General features: G+C 41.5%; 1 protein-coding gene and 1 pseudogene across 1 annotated transcript in view; one reads left to right on the forward strand and one right to left on the reverse strand.

Moving 5' to 3' along the window:
- Nucleotides 1–8,968: 8,968 nt before the first annotated feature.
- On the reverse strand, nucleotides 8,969–10,036 carry LOC125097543 (heterogeneous nuclear ribonucleoprotein A1-like; annotated as a pseudogene).
- Nucleotides 10,037–16,215: 6,179 nt separating this feature from the next.
- ATP1B3 (ATPase Na+/K+ transporting subunit beta 3) overlaps nucleotides 16,216–16,695 on the forward strand; it is a 45,409-nt gene continuing 44,929 nt past the window's right edge. Inside the window, exon 1 of the mRNA XM_047726764.1 lies at nucleotides 16,216–16,575. Coding sequence (XP_047582720.1) covers nucleotides 16,467–16,575 — 109 coding nt within the window. The 5' untranslated portion in view covers nucleotides 16,216–16,466. The remainder of the gene's footprint in view (nucleotides 16,576–16,695) is intronic.

Here is a 16,695-nt window from a genome sequence, read left to right on the forward strand (position 1 = left end):
AAAGTCATAATATTTTTCCTTTTAAAATGTCAATTAAAGGGGCGCCTGGATTGCTCAGTGGGTTAAAGCCTCTGCTTTAGGCTCAGGTAATGATCCCAGGGTCCTGGGATCGAGCCCTACATCGGGCTCTCTGCTCGGCAGGGAGCCTGTTTCCCACCCCCCCACCCAGCTCTCTCTGCCTGCCTTTCTGTCTACTTGTGAGCTCTCTCTGTCAAATAAATAAATAAATAAAATCTTTAAAAAAAAATGTCAATAAAAAAAAATAAAGGAGGCGACTGGGTGACTCAAGTCAGTTAAGTGTCTGCCTTTGGCTCAGGTCATTGATCCTGGGATCCTGGAATTGAGCCCTACATTGGGCTCCCTGCTCAGCAGGGAGCCTGCTTCTCCCTCTCTTGCTCCTCCTGCTTGTGCTCTCTTGTTCCCTCTGTCAAATAAGGAAATAAAATCTTTTTAAAAAATTGTCAATAAAGGGTTGCCTGGGTGGCTCAGTCAGTTAACTGTTCGACTTTTGATTTCGGCTCAGGTCATGATCTCAGGATCCTGGGATCAAGCCTTCTATTGGGCTCCTTGCTCAGCAGGGAGTGTGCTTGTCTCCCTCTTCTTCTGCCCCTCCCCCTGCTCATGCTCTCTCTCTCTCTCTATATATATATATATATCTTAAATAAATAAATCTTTAAAAAAAATGTCAGTAAGTAGCATGTTACAGGTACTATAATGTGACTTTCTTAAATGTTAAATGTAGTGTTACTTTAAGATTTTTTTTTTTATTTTTATTTATTTGTCAGAGAGAGAGAGGGAGAGAGAGCAAGCACAGGCAGACAGAATGGCAGGCAGAGGCAGAGGGAGAAGCAGGCTCCCTGATGAGCAAGGAGCCCGATGTGGGACTCGATCCCAGGACGCTGGGATCATGACCTGAGCCGAAGGCAGCTGCTTAACCAACTGAGCCACCCAGGCGTCCCTTTAGTGTTACTTTAAATCTTTAAAATTATTACAAAATTAAATACAACATTAAAGAAATTATGACAACTAAAAATATCTCCAGATCTTACCAAAATGTCCTCTGGGGAGCAAAATTACTCCTCGTTGAGGGTCACTTTTTTTTTTTTTAAGATTTTATGTATCTATTTATCTGAGACAGAATGTGTTCACATGCACAACATGGGGGGAAGGGACAGAAGGAGAGTGAGAGAGAGAATCCCAAGTAGGTTCAGTACTCAGCACGGAGCCCAATGAAGAACTCGATCCCAAGACCCTGAGATCATGACCTGAGTCAAAACCAAGAGTGAGACGCTTCACCAACTGAGCCACCTGGGTTGGCTGAGAGCCACTTTTCTATTGACTTACTGAGTCCAATGACTTAGGTTTCTTTGTTTCTGTCTCCTCATGTGAAGGATTCCAATAGAATCAATAATTTCATAAAGAATTGCATTAGAAACAATTTGCATACAGAAAAGAGAAATACACTGATAGATGAAACACATCAAATCTTAGAAAGTCCATGACGAGAGAAATCCAGGGGAAAAGTGATTTGTCCCCTTTTGAACCAACTCTTCACTTTGAAAGTCGATAACTAAAGAGAAATGATTAAGCATTTAAATTGCCCTTCAGGTAGCATCTATATTGCAGACACCAAATGGCTCTAGTTAGGAAGGGACAGCTCTACTCTATGCAAGAATCATTTTTAGCCACTAATGAAATTATTAGTTCAAGCAAAGCTTATCAGTTGATGCTAAAACCTCTATGAATGGAGTAGTGGTTCTTCATATGATACCAAAGTAATGGCACTTGGGTTACTTGCTGGCCGTAAGAGATAAAAGTATAACTATATAATGGAGGGAGAGGCTGTTCCTGTTTAATCTAGTGATCATCTATCTCATCACCATTGCTAATGGTGAGATCAACAGCTATTATGTGTCTTCTGCTGTGATGCGGTGTGAAGTATACAACATCACATATATTGCATTCTAGCCAAAATGTGTAACTTGGATCTAACCAAAGGTTTATATCTAACTTATTTACATGAATTATAGGGGATAGAGGAATAAGCTGAACAACATTATAGGGAAGCAAACAAGCTAAAAAGGTGGTTCATTCTTTAGGACAACTGGCCTGGGCTCTTCAACAAATGGATGTAATAAAAAAAGCAACTGTTCTAGGTTAAAAGGTAGATTAAAAACATAACAATTAAATAGAACGTATGGTTCTGGATTGGTTTGTGGTTTGTACAAGCCAACTAGAAAGGACATTTTGGGGCCGAATGAGGAAGTTTAAATATGTAGTAAGTATCAGATGATATTAAGAAATCATCATTAATTGCTTTAAATATGAAAATTCAATTTTTATCTCTATAGGAAGATGCTGTTACTCTTTAGACATGAATCGTGAAGTATTTAAGGCTGTTTCAAGAGTTTAGAATAAACAAAGATTCATTTCTACCTATAACTACCACTACATCAGTGCCCCAGGTCAGTTGCCACTCTCTGTGTCATCTTCAGCCTGGTGTGCAGGCTGAAAGAGCAGGCCTGTCTTAGCACATTGTTTCAGAAGTAAAAAGATGATGAATCAGATCATGACTCAAAATGTCGGTTTCACTTCCACTCATGTTTATCAGCTAGCTCAAGTCAAGCAGCTGAGTCTAGCATCAATGGTGTGGGGTATAACTCCCCCACAGGGTGGGGCAGTAGAATTATTAAGAAACCGATGACAGTGAGAACAAAGTATCTAAAACTCTAAATCATAACAAAATTGTTTCTCAGGGAGCAAATTATGATGTTAAATCCAGATGTTAGAAAGCAGGAGAGACTGAAAATAAATGAACTTAACTTTCAATTGTAGAAACTAGAAAAGAAATAACATGTAAACCAAAGAAGGGAGAAGGAAGGAATCAATAAATATAAGAAAGATAAAGATAACATGAAATAAAAAACCATAAACAATAGACTTAAATTCTATGCTTTGACAAGATCAAAACAAAGAAAGCCTTTGGCAAGTATTATCTAGTAGAGAAAGAAAGAAAAAAGACACAAGAACATTAGAAATGAAAACAGGATGCAGAGATTTTTTAAAAATTTTTTTCAGATCAAAAAATTTTTACATGCTATCTACAACTTTATTCCCATGACTTTAAAAATCCAGACTATGAAGAGTAACTTTCTAGAAAAATGCAAATTCCAAAAACAACTCAAGAAATGAATTTACCAATAATAGCATAAAAAATAGGTAGTCAAAGATCTATCTTCAAAAAAAGAAGTCCACACAGCTCAGCAGGGTGAGTACTACCAAGACTTTAAAAGGCAGATAAACTTCATAGAATATGCAATGTCTCATGGCTTAGTAAAGGTAGAAAACTTACCAAGAGCAGATTAATCACTTTTTGACTAAAGATACTGTATGACAAAGTTCTGGTCAATGAGATGGCAGAAGAGGGAGAGAGGGGTGCTTTTGGGAAAGGTTTTCTTCACCAACAATAAGAAAGGGATATCTGTGAGGAGGCCCTGCTCCTTGCTCCGTGCTTGGGGACATGTCCCTATGGACCTGCTGGGACCCTGAAGAAACACAAGGCTGACCCACTGAGAATGAGATGGGACGTCTTGGATTCTCTATGATGCTGCTGAGTGTTGAACCAACTCTGGCACCTCCTACATGGGAAAAATATATTCTTCTTGTATAAACCACTTTTTAAAAAATTGGTTTTTGTTATAGGCAGCTGAAAATGCCCTTACTAAAAAATATGGGCTCTATCAAACTGTAACAGCATAAATACCATAAATGCTATCAATGGTTTCAGAGCCCAGAAAAAGTGTGAGAGCTTTACAGTTCATTTTGCATGTATTGGTCATATATGATGCTCATACAACAACTAAATATTTTCATATACCATTTCTTTTTTTTTTAAGATTATATTTATTTATGTGACAGACAGAGATCACAAGTAGGCAGAGAGAGGAGGAAGCAGGCTCCCCGATGAGCAGAGAGCTCAATGTGGGGCTCGATCCCAGGACCCTGAGATCACAATCCGAGCCGAAGGCAGAGGCTTCAACCCACTGAACCACCCAGGCGCCCCTCATATACCATTTCTAAAGGGAATTCTTTTCTTTTTAAATCCTATGCTGCCATTGGGTTATTGGGCCTTTTCAGTGTGATAAAATAGAGACAGAAACTCCTGTCTTTAAGAAAAGATTCTCCAAACAAATTCTTACTTATGAAGTTGAAGCACATTTTTTTTCTGCCAACATAACTTAGAGACAAAAATAGAATATATCAATTTCTATATCAGTTTTTCCCTCCTGTTTTAAACAACAAGATGATTATGGCAATTGTTATGGCTATGATTCTTAATTCTTAAACTTTTCATGTCTTGTAAAAACTAAAATGGGATTCTTGACCAAATGGTTATTATGGTAGGTTCACATTTTATTGAAATGTTCATCCATATTTTTATTGATCTTTCAGCTTCTTTCTGCTTAAATTATGAGGTGTTAGGTGATTGCTTAGTTTATAGGGCCCATCTTATTCCTGTCAGCTGATAACAATTCAGTGTAAGGCAAGTTAATGAGTTGTTTTCAGTGAGACTCAGCACATTCAATAAGTTTAATAGCTCAAGTGTAAAATTTTCTGTTTGTTAAAAATAAAAGACATATGCCTTACATGAAAATACTAATGCTCTCATACCTTTGTTAGGTAAGTGATTGCGTGCCAAGGAAAGTGAGATGACTTAAGCAGAGTTTAGGAATCGGGGTCCTCCAGTCCCTGGAGGAAATAGAGGGTAATGATCTCACTGAGCAACTGGGAGGGAAATGCAATCACTAAGGACTCAGGAACAGACCAAGGGTCAGCCATGAAGAAGAAAGTAGGCAGATAACTTGGTTACTAGAAACCCGGAAACCAAGGTCAAAGCAGTGGCAGGAAAGAGCAAGACCAACCGTATCCTGAGCCAGTGAGTTTACCGCCAGGGTTCTGGAGACCTCCTGCCCGTAAGCATTGTTCCTAGAGCTGGAGGTAGTGCTGGGTCTGCAGGTGGGAGGTGGAAGTAGTCAGGAGCCAACCAAAGCTCTAAGCCAAGTTCCTCACACCAGACGAATGAACAACTTCTTCAGAATATCAAGTGCAGTCAGAAACGGCTGACAAATTACTGCTAGAAGACCCACTTAAATTTAAAAGGAGCCGAATCTGGAAGAAATTATGAAGACAAGTCTTATGTTTAATGTGTGTAAACCCCCCTTCTGACTCCCAAGTTAATTGCAGTAATCAAAGTACATTCATTCAAGAAGGCTGGCTCATCTGAGAAGTCCAAAGTGCTTGAAAGACATCACCTAATTAAGCCCTTCTTAGGAAGACTGGCAGATAAACACCTTGTCCTTACTTCCAGAAGAACTATTTGAGGATCAGATCTATTTGTAAATCTGGACAACACAAAAGGAAGTTAATCTCTGCTGGTACTAGCCTGTTTGAGAGACTCCGTACTCCATCGCGAAAGGCCACAGGTAACAATAGGTAGCAGTGTCAGCTGAAAAGCCACACTCTTGGGAATGTCCTGCAAAGGAAGAGCCTAGAAACAAGATGGGGACTAAAGCTTGGATTTCACTTTCCTCCTGGCCAATGTGCGTCGTCTTAGAGATAATGAGCCCACCTTTCTATTGCACTGTCATTGTCTCCCTCAACAACACCTAAAGGACTTTCACTAAAATATTACTGTGGGCATGAGGTCAAACCTTGGTAAAAATTAAGGTACATCTTTTTTCCTACCATTTTGCCAAGCTGGGTCAAAGGGCTGCTGCTTGCCTTTCTCTACTTTTCCATTTGTCTTCTCTTTTCCCTTTCCTCTCCTACCTTCCAAGTTTACGTTCATTGTGCCTACCGTCAAGCAAGGGCACTGGAACAAGTCCCATAGTTGATACTAGTAGGATTAGAGCATCCATGTTAAATGCCAAAGCATTTATTCCCCCCAGAAAAAGAAATAGAAAGGATCCTCAAGGTCCACAGATCTAATGAGTTAGTTAAAAAAAAAAAAAAAAAAAAGGAGCAGCTGTGCTTAACATATTATAAATGCCAAAATCCCCATCCTCATGATATCCTAGATATGTAGCAACTTCATTTGGTTATTTCAGAATGTTTTGTAAACATTTTGTAAACAGGGCAGGCAAAATCAAGGAATGGTTAAAAACATTTCGGTTCTATTTGTCTCTCATTTTCTGCATGTGTTTTCCCAAAGGCTTCTTTCTCAAAGGGAGCCTGGAGAGGGGCCTTAATCATCTGTTATCTCTCTTGCTGCTTCCTGCTCAGTCAGTGGGAACATTGAAATACATGAACACTCCCTATCTTTCCTATTTTGTATAACCCATGTGCTCAAGAGAGCAAGTTTTCTGATCTAACTCCACCCAGGACTTGGGTGGCATTTGGGAACCCAAGCCCTACCACTATATGCTGTAACTACCTCTCTCCTCAACTTAGATAAAAGGTGATCTCTTCCAAGAAGTAGAATGAGCTTGGGGCATCTGGGTGGCTCAGTGGGTTAAACCTTTGCCTTCAGCTCAGGTCATGGTCTCAGGGTCCTGGGATTGAGCCCCACATCGGGCTCTCTGCTCAGCAGACATAATATATAAATTAAAAAAAAAAAAAAAGAGGGATGAAGAACTAGAATGTGCTTTTCTTTCTTTGGCCATTCAGAAAAGCAAGACTCTGTTTCAAATGTCACTGTCAAAACATCCTAGCATTGTAGATCTTGTGTACTGAAGAGGACCACCTGTACATCTTCGTGATCACATTAGACTGAGGATTCTTAATCCAGGCCTGTGAGTGGGCTTTAATGAGTCTGTTAACCTCCAAATTGTGAATGGTACAGCTGGAAGACATGGGATGCTGTTTCTTTTTCTTTCCCAGAAAGCTGAAAATGTAAGGAATGAGTCCTAAAAATATGGATGTTGTGGGAAACCAGTTTTCCTAATCTCTCTCATAATTCTGCCCCCACTCTGGGGTCCATATCTTGGACTTTGCTCTTGTTCTTAAGGGGGAACCTGGAAATGGAGTGAAAAAGAATGGAGTCAAGACCTCACATATAGTGAGCCCTGAAAAAATGTTAGTTGAATGAATAAGTGAATGTAAGAATGACTTAGGTTGAGATGTAGTTTTTGAAGGCATTTAAATAGAAGGTTGTAAGATTTATCTCCCCTTCCCTCTCCCCAACACTATTGGAAATTTCTGAATCATGTGTTTGAGAGGAATTGACCCCACACCCAGGTCAAAAGTGGACTCTCCTGGGCTTGACCCCATCAGCATATCCCATCTCTCTGGCCTTCAGAGTTGGTTTAGGACAAACACAGTCGTAAGTCAGGGCAGTAGGGGGCTGATGAGACTACAATGGGGAGTTTTATTCAAGCTATTGAGGATGCTGACTCTCTTTTCTGCTGGATCTGAATCTGGAAATATGTAGGCCCAGAAGCTTCTGGAAACTAACCCTATGGTAATGGAACCAATAAGTGGAAAGCAAGAATCCAAGGTTTATTTACTTCATTTGGGCCCTGGGTCAAAGCTTTCCTAAGGTCAGTAAACCTCTGGACTTCAAGCTATATTCACTTGCAAATTCTCCTTATAGTTTAAGTCAGTCTGAGTTTGTTTTCTCTGTCTTGATATGGAAAGATCATTAACTAACATAAACTTTTGTACTTCGCAGGAAGTTGAAACACAATATGCATTTATGGGGATTTCCGAACTCCCAAACCATCGTTTAACCAAAAGACCATTTTCCTCATAATATTGCCAGTAGGGCAGTTATATACTTGTACACAAGTGCACTAGAGATAATGAATTTGTGTAAAAGTAATTAAGTTATGGTAATAGAGTGAGACGGTTGCAACACAGTAATTAGAATCAAAGAATTTGAATTCCCACGGCCCTGGAGACATTATCAAGTCTCTTAGGAAATAATGTTGAGATATTGCCTAACGTGACATTTAAATTTTCCCTCATGTTCCTCTTAGTCGGATTGTGGCAGATAGTTCCTTCTTAAAAGAACACAGTCACTCCTCTGACACAATTATTTTCCACTAAAAACAAAACATCAAACTGAAAGGAAAAGAGATTGTTGAAATAATAAGTCAGTTATTTATTAATACTATCAGATAACACAATCCTGGAACTAGAAAATTGGATTCAAGTTCTGAATTGCTCCAACTTTGCCCTAGGAGTTGTCTGGCAACCACACCAGAAACCCACAGCTTATTTGAATAGAGGGAAATGAGTCTTGATCATGATTTGGTAGATACCTTTGTTCAAATAAAGATGGAATATGGATAGATAGAACCTACTATTTTTTCAGCCCACATTTCCTTATTCATAGAAGGATGCCCTAGACTTCAGGATATGGAAAGAATTTTGTTTACCATCATTACTCCTGACCTCTGAGGGGCAACATTTTTTTATTTATAGAATTTCTGGAGAATCATGATTTCCAGGTTTACTGAAGCCCATGTTAAACGAGTTTCTTGTTTCGTAAACACTGATATTTTTGGTGATGAGTGTCTGAGCTGAGGAAACAACACATTGTAACAGAAAGAAGGTCTCACCAGGAGCTGAATGCTCTCTGGTCCCTTATCTACCTCATGAACTTCCTGTGTCAAATATTTCTGTCTCTGAGATTCAGTTTTCTCCTCTATTAACAGTGGAGCTTAGACCAGCTGATCTCAAGGATCTCTCCCCCCAGAGATGTAGGAGTCTATGAGCAATCTGATGATCCCACTAGAATGTCAAGAACTGTCTTCGAAACTACACATCTTCTGTAGCGTTTAGTCCTCCATGGTAACAATCAGAAATAAACTGTCACATGTAGAATGACAATGCTCATAAAAGATTTTTGATTAAGGAATCGAATACCTCAAATTTGGCAGGAACATTTGAGTTTTATAAACAACAACAACAACAAAGGGGGGCGCCTGGGTGGCTCAGTTGGTTGAGCGACTAACTCCAGCTCAGGTCATGATCCTGGAGTCCCAGGATAGTTTTGTGGTTTGGCAAAGTATCGGCTTCCACCACCATAGGGGCCAGAGCTGCTTCCTCCAAAATTTTCCCCTTTCATGGGTCCAAAATTTTCCCCTTTCATGGGTCCAAAATTCGAAGATTGATTGTTGTAATTGTCAAAATCCTTACAGCTTCTACCACCTGCAAAGTTGCTTCCATCATTACTAAATCCATTATAGCCATCCCCACTGCCCCCATAGCCACCACCACCTTGACCGCCACCAAAGTTATCTCCGTGACCAACCAAACCACCTCCACCCAAACCACCTCCACGACCACCCCCAGAGTTTCCAGAACCACTCTGACATCTTTGGCTGGGATGAAGTACTAACCATCTCTTATTTAGATAGGGCTTTCCTTACTTCACAGTCGTGGCCATTCACAGGATGGGATCTTTTTTTTCAAGATTATTTATTTATTTATTTGACAGAGAGAGATCACAAGTAGGCAGAGAGGCAGGCAGAGAGAGAGAGAGAGAGGGAAGCAGGCTCCCTACCAAGCCAAGAGCCTGATGTGGGGCTTGATCCCAGGACCCTGAGACCATGACCTGAGCCAAAGGCAGAGGCTTAACCCACTGAACCACCCAGGCATCTGGCAGGATGGGATTTTTGAAGGACAATCTTGTCCACAGAGCCATGGTCATCAGATGTTGCAAAAGCAAAGCCTCTCTTCTTGCCATTGCCTCAGTCAGTCATGATCTCAACCACTTCAGTTTTCCCATATTGTTCAAAATAATCTCTTAGATGAGGTTCTTCACTGTCTTCTTTAATGCCACCAACAAACATTTTTTTCACAGTTAAGTGAGCACCAGGTCTTTGAGAATCTTCTCTTGAGACAGCCCTCTTTGGTTCCACAACAATTCCATCTACCTTGTGAGGCCTTGCATTGCTGGCCGCCTCCACCTCCTCTACAGTGGCATAGGTGACAAACCCAAAGCCTCTGGAAGGCTTGGTGTTTGGATCTCTCATTACCACATGGTCTGTAAGTGTTCCTCCTTGCTCAAAATTGCTCCTCAGACACTCATCAGTTGTTTCAGAACTCAACCCCCCAATGAAGAGCTTCTGCAGCTGTTCAGGCTCTTTGGGAGTCTCTGACTTAAATATGATAGCGGTGGGAGGGGGGACTTTAATGATGCTTATTCAGTGGTGTCCAGGGGCAGAAAGCACCTCTTGACAGCTCTTACCTTATTTATTATGTAAGAGAACGAGCACATCTAAATTTCCCTTCAACTCTCTCTCCTCCATGGACCTCTTGACTTCACCACTTCACCACTCCAGCACTACTTTTATTATTATTTTTTTTTTAGATTTTATTTATTTATGTATTTATTTGAGAGAGAGACAGTGATAGAGCATGAGAGGGGAGAGGGTCAGAGGGAGAAGCTGACTCCCCATGGAGCAGGGAGCCTGATGTGGGACTCTACCCCAGGACTCCGGGATCATGACCTGAGCCGAAGGCAGTTGCTGAACCACCGAGCCACTTTTATACTGTTAGAATTTATAACGTTCACATTTTGTTCTGTGAATGGGCATTCAGTTGACACTAAATATTGAAAGCCAATAAAGTGTAATTATACTATTTTGCTTATGTAAGTAGTATTCACTATAGAGGAAAATGCATCAGAATAGAAAAGGCAAATCTGTATCACTGGCCCATAGCTCTGGGAGAGATGCTTCAAACATCAGGATTATATAATTACATTTTCAAATACTCCATTAGAAGCACCAAATAATAACACATTTTAGTTTGCTTTATATTTGGGATGCAGTTTTCCTTGCTTTTCATTTTTCCTCTTAGCAAAGGAAGCACATGCCTTCACTATATGACTAAATTTGCCCCGGATCTTGATCCCAGTCTCTGTGGCATGGAGTCCACTCTCTGCCTGAGGACATTCTTCTCCAGTTCAGTATCAGTTGGTCTGCTGTACAGCTATCATTCTAGGCCTTCCTTTCATTGGGTTAGGGTTCAGTGTTTCTTGGATTTCAGGCTTTTCTGATTCTTGGATTCCTTTTTCTTTTTATTGTTTCATCCTTAATCGATTTTTTCAGAAAGAATTTTTGAGAGGTGAGCTTTTTGAGTTCTTACATGTCTGAACATGCCTTCATTTTACCCTTATAGCTGAGTGATAGCCTAGCCAGTTACGATACTCAGCTCCTCAGAACTCTGAAAGCAGTGCTCTACTGTTTTCTGGCACTGAGTGCTATTGATGAGAAGACTAGTGCCAATTAAATTTTTGTTCTGTTGTAGTTGACCTGTTGCTTGTTCTCTGGAAGCTTTTAGAATCTTCTCTTAGTACTTGATGTACAATAAAGTCACAAGTTTATGGTGACATAGGGGTTTATTTTCTTTCATTTTGTGTGGCACTTGGTAAGCCCTTTTACTCTGAAGACTCCTATCTCTAAGAAATGTTTTATTATTCCTCTCATATTTTTTCTCCTGAGTTTTCTTGTTAGTTGACTATTATCCTCCCTGGATTGACCTGATACAGCTTTTTGACTTTTAAAAATATTTCTTCCCCTTTGTCTTTTTGCTTTACACTTTGGGAGATTCTCCTGACTTTTTCTTTCAGCCTTTCTGTTTACTTTTTTTTTTTTCTAACATTTTATTTATTTATTTGAGAGAGTTGGGGGGGTGGGGAGAGGCAGAGGGAAGGAGACAAGCAGACTTCTTGTAGGACCCTGGGATCACAACCCGACCTGAAGGCACGTACTTAACCACTGAGTCACCCAGGTGCCCCTGATTTTTTTTAATTAGTGCAATTAATTATATTTTAAATTTCCAAAAAATTCTTTTTTTGGTCTCTGATTGCTCTATATATCTATATGTAAATATGCAGATATATATAAACTTGTTTTATGGATACATGGGCTTCTCAAATTTTCCTGAGTTCACTAGAATAGTTTCTCTGAGGTCAGCTTCTTTTTAAATAGTTCTTTTGAAAATTATTAAAACTATACCTTCTCTTGGTTATTTTCCAACAAGGTGAACCAGAAAAATTGCCTAACCTTTGCCCCATTAAAAAAAAAAAAGTTCTATTATGAAAAATTTCAAAATATTATGAACTCCATGGACTCACCCAGCTTCAATAAATATCAACTTTCTGCCATTCTTGTTTCACCTATACCTTCACTTTTCCTGTAAATTTTTTTTAAGATTTTACTTATTTATTTGACAAAGAAAGACACAGCAAGAGAGGAAACACAAGCAGGGGCAGTGGGAGAGGGAGAAGCAGGCTTCCTGCTAAGCAGGGAGCCTGATGCTGGGCTCCATCCCCGGACCCTGGGATCATGACCTAAGCCGAAGGCAGATGCTTAAGGTCTGAGCCACTCAGGTGCCCCTCCTTTTAATTTTTATAACCAAATTATTAAGTAGTTCACATTGAGTTGGTCATTTGAATTTATTTTTCATTTAGTAAATTATCCCATTAGATCATATCATACACTTTTTCAAAGTCACCTAATCTAATGAATGATAGTATTAAAAATTACAACAAAAAAATCCTGACCATTTAACAGAGCACTTTCTATGGCTTATACTATGTCACACTTTACAAAAACACTGGTTCATTTAATTTAAGATGATTAATAATGCAGGTGTCTACCTTTTAATCTGCAAAGGCTGTAGAGATGTTGTTTGTTAAAGGATTAGTAAAAGCATTCAATATGAAAACTAATGTGTGGACAAGGACATTTTCTATAAAGAGAAATATGTGTTCATGACTATGTTTCTTGGATACAATAATGCCAACACAGTTGTAGCTGCTGTAATAAGAAAGGACTATTTCTAAGGAAATCTTAATGTCCTCTTAGGGACAAATAATGGCCTTTCAGTGATTTAGTATCAAAGTCAAATCAGTTATAACACCAAATTATAAATAAGATGCTGCTATAAGAACTATTTTTTCTGTACACATGATTCTAAGATTCAGGAATAAACTAACAATTTTAGCAAATTAGGAGCCAAAAGATCTTGTTTATGCCCATAGAAGGCAGAAAATGGATTCTGCTGACTGGAGAGAATTCTCAACCAAGTGCCCCACAACCATTTCCTCTCATTTTGATCTCATTCCACCTCATTCAGCTTTGTGAAGTTTCCCCAGAGCTCTGCTATCATTCACTGGGGAACCAGTACTGAGTAGTTGGGAGGAAAGATGGGAATTTGAATCAATGTACTGTTGTTTGATAGCTTTTTGACCATGGGAAAGTTACTTAATTTCTCTAAACCTCAATTTCCTCATTTACAAAATTAGGGAAACAGTATCTCCCTCTTAGGGTACTTGTGAAGATTAACAAATACATCACACTAAGCAAGTAGTATAGGGCCTAGGACTTAACTATGTATAAATGATCAGTATTATTCCTGTGGGATTCACAGGTATCCTCTACAGGTAGGGTGGCAAGATTTAGCAAATAAAAATACAGGATATCCAGGTAAATTTGAATTTCAGGTCGATAATAATTTTTAGTCTAAATATATCCCAAATATTGCAAGGAATATACTTATATTAAAAAATTTTCCAGGGGCTCCTGGGTGGCTCAGTGGGTTAAGCCTCTGCCTTTGGCTCAGGTCATGATCCCAGGGTGCTGGGATCGACCCCTGCATCGGGCTCTCTGCTCAGTGGGAAGCCTGCTTCTCCCTCTCTCTCTGCCGGCCTCTGCCTACTTGTGATCTCTGTCAAATAAATAAATAAAATCTTTAAAAAAAATTATCATTGTCTATCTGAAATTAAAATTTTAGCAGGAATCCTGGCAAAATAACTTTTCTTTTAAAAGAAAAATGAGGTGGGACGCCTGGGTGGCTTGGTTGGTTAGGCAGCTGCCTTCAGCTCAGGTCATGATCCCAGCATCCTGGGATTGAGTCTCGCATCGGGCTCCTTGCTTGGCAGGGAGCCTGCTTCTCCCTCTGCCTCTGTCTGCCTGTGCTCGCTTTTGCTTCTCTCTGACAAATAAATAAATAATTAAAAAAAAAAAAAAAGAAAAATGAGGTATAGTAAAAGTTGTGATGAAATTTGATATTATAGGGGCATCTGGGTGGCTCAGTTGGTTGAGTGACTGCCTTCAGTTCAGGTCATGATCCTGGAGTTGTGGGATCGAGCCCTGCATCCGGCTCCCTGGTCAGCAAGAGGTCTACTTCTCCCTCTGCCCTTACCCCTCTCATGCTCGCTCTCTCTTTCTCTCTCTCTCATTCTCTCTCAAATAAATAAAATCTTTTAAAAAGTTGATATTGTATCTGCTCAAACATGGAGGTCTCCTATTCCCCGGTACACTCAGTATTTTCTCTTCCAGGTAATACTCAAGTATCATATATCAGAGAAATAAATAGTGTCTGTATTTTGGAGTGGAATATCAACTTTTCCCCAAACTGAAATCTATTGGATCAGTTACTATTCTAAACTAGGCATGGGTTTTCAAATTACTTACTGAATTATATTTGTATTTAAATATTTATTTGGAAAACCACAAAGCAGTACATATGAAAATCATATTGAGGACCACCAAAAATATGCAAACTACAAATCTGACAGCACTCAATCTTTGAAACACTATTTGCAAAATGTTCTTGTTAACCATGTTTTCTTTGTGTGTACCAGGTAATTATTTCCCAAAATGTGCTTGTTATGAGCATACACAGAGACACACAAGATAAATAAAGCAGATAGGTTTTATATTTTATTTCAATCAGACTGTACTTCTTCACCTCTTACCTAAACGAAAAAGCCTGTTATCAACCCTGCTAATTTGTAGTTAAATTTTTTTTTAAAGATTTATTTATTTATTTATTTGACAGAGAGAGAGAACAAGTAGGCAGAGAGGCAGGCAGAGAGAGGAAGGGAAGCAGGCTTCCTGCTGAGCAGCGAGCCCGATGCGGGACTCGATCCCAGGACTCTGGGATCATGACCTGAGCCGAAGGCAGCTGCTTAACCCACTGAGCCACCCAGGCGCCCCTGTAGTTAAATTTTTAATGAGATAAAAATAGCTTTGCTAAAGGCAAGGTGGCTGGGAATTATGTTACAGTAATATAGTCTTCTTCTTTTCCACTGGTGAGAGACGTACTCCGTGATTCCTTGCTTCAATAAGCAAAGTGAGGAAACAAGAGATGCCAGAATCTCTTTACCCATTACTCCTTTAAAGCATTTGCAGGCTGTGTTTAAACTTCCAGATGGATTATAATGCAATTATTCCAAAATATAATATGCGTGCTACATTTCCTCGTTCATAATTTTTTATTTGCCAATAAAATAGGAGCGGTGCTCCATTTATTTTTCCTTAAAAAACGCCCTTCTGCCCTAACTCCTCTATTTCTTTCCATTCTGTCACCCCGGTCGCCGTGCCCTGTACTCTTCAGCTCCATCTCGTGTAGAAGAACGTCGGCTGCACCCTCAGCTCCCACCACCGGGAGCATCCATCGCAGTGGGAAAGATGAGAAGCCGGGAACTTTCTGTAGGAATCAACGCTAAACGAAGAACTGATTTCCTGTAGACCCTGTCTCAGCAAAAGCAGGTCTTAGAGCTGACAGGAAACGCAGGAAAGCCTACATACTAATTTCCTTGATACATTCAACTGAATCTGGAGAAAATTCGACTGTTCAGTTACTACTTAGCTATACTTGGGATGGAATTTCCATTGGCCCGCGATTCCCGGTGAACCCCTTCAGAAGAGTCAGGCAAGGACGTTCTCTGAGCAGTAGGATGCCCTACACGAGCTGCCTCACGGGACCCTGCGGCTGACTGAGTCACGTCACAGAGCCCAAAAGAGAACGCCGGAAATGGTGTGCGAGGCCGTTCTGGGAGAGGGTGGGGAAGTCCCCCCCTCGGTGTAGACTACCCGGGCTGACTGGAGCCGCTTCGGTGTTCTCCCGTCCCGCGTCACCTCAGGCAAGAAGTTGATGCCCGGTTGTCCCCAGCATCTCCCCAGACTCCTCCTGAGAAACCTGCGGGTCAGGAGCGCACACCTTTGGCTCGTTATTATAAATTTGCTTATGAAGCCCTCCTGACTTTTAAAGTTGCTTAGTGTGGTTTCTGCTCCTCTGACCAGGGGTAAGGGAGCCCGAGCGTCCCGCGACGGGGGGCTGGAGGCGCTCGGCTGGGGGGGGAGGGGAGGGAAACGGGGGGCGGGGCCGCGCGGGGCGGGCCGCGGCCCGGGGCGGGGCGTCCTTGCCGAAACGAGCGGCGCCGAGCGGCGGGCGGGAGGCAGTGGCGGCGGCGGCGGCGGCGCGGGCCGAGCGGCTCGCGGATTGGTTGCGGCGGGCGGAGACGTCAGGCTCCCGCGGCCCGAGCGGCCGCCGGGCTCGCGCGGCGCAGTAGGCTCGAGTGCGCACCGCAGCGAGGTGGTGTCTTCGGCCGTCCCGCTGTCCGCTGCCGCCGGGCTGTGCCGCTTGAGCCGGGACGCGCCTCCGCGCTCCTTGCCGCCTCCTTCCCCGCGGCCGCCGCTCCCCTCGTCGTCTGCACACACACCATGACGAAGAAAGAGAAGAAGTCCTTCAACCAGAGCCTAGCCGAGTGGAAGCTCTTCATCTACAACCCGACCACCGGAGAGTTTCTGGGGCGCACCGCCAAGAGCTGGGGTGAGCGGGCGGCGGTTGGGCGCCGGGGCCGGCCGCGGTCCGGGGGACGCCGGGCGGGGTCGGGTGGGAAAGGAAAGGCGGGAGATGGCTCCCCGCGCGGGGCCCTTAGAGCGGCCGCAG

Source organism: Lutra lutra, chromosome 1, assembly GCF_902655055.1.
Source record: "Lutra lutra chromosome 1, mLutLut1.2, whole genome shotgun sequence".
Lineage (NCBI taxonomy): Eukaryota > Metazoa > Chordata > Mammalia > Carnivora > Mustelidae > Lutra > Lutra lutra.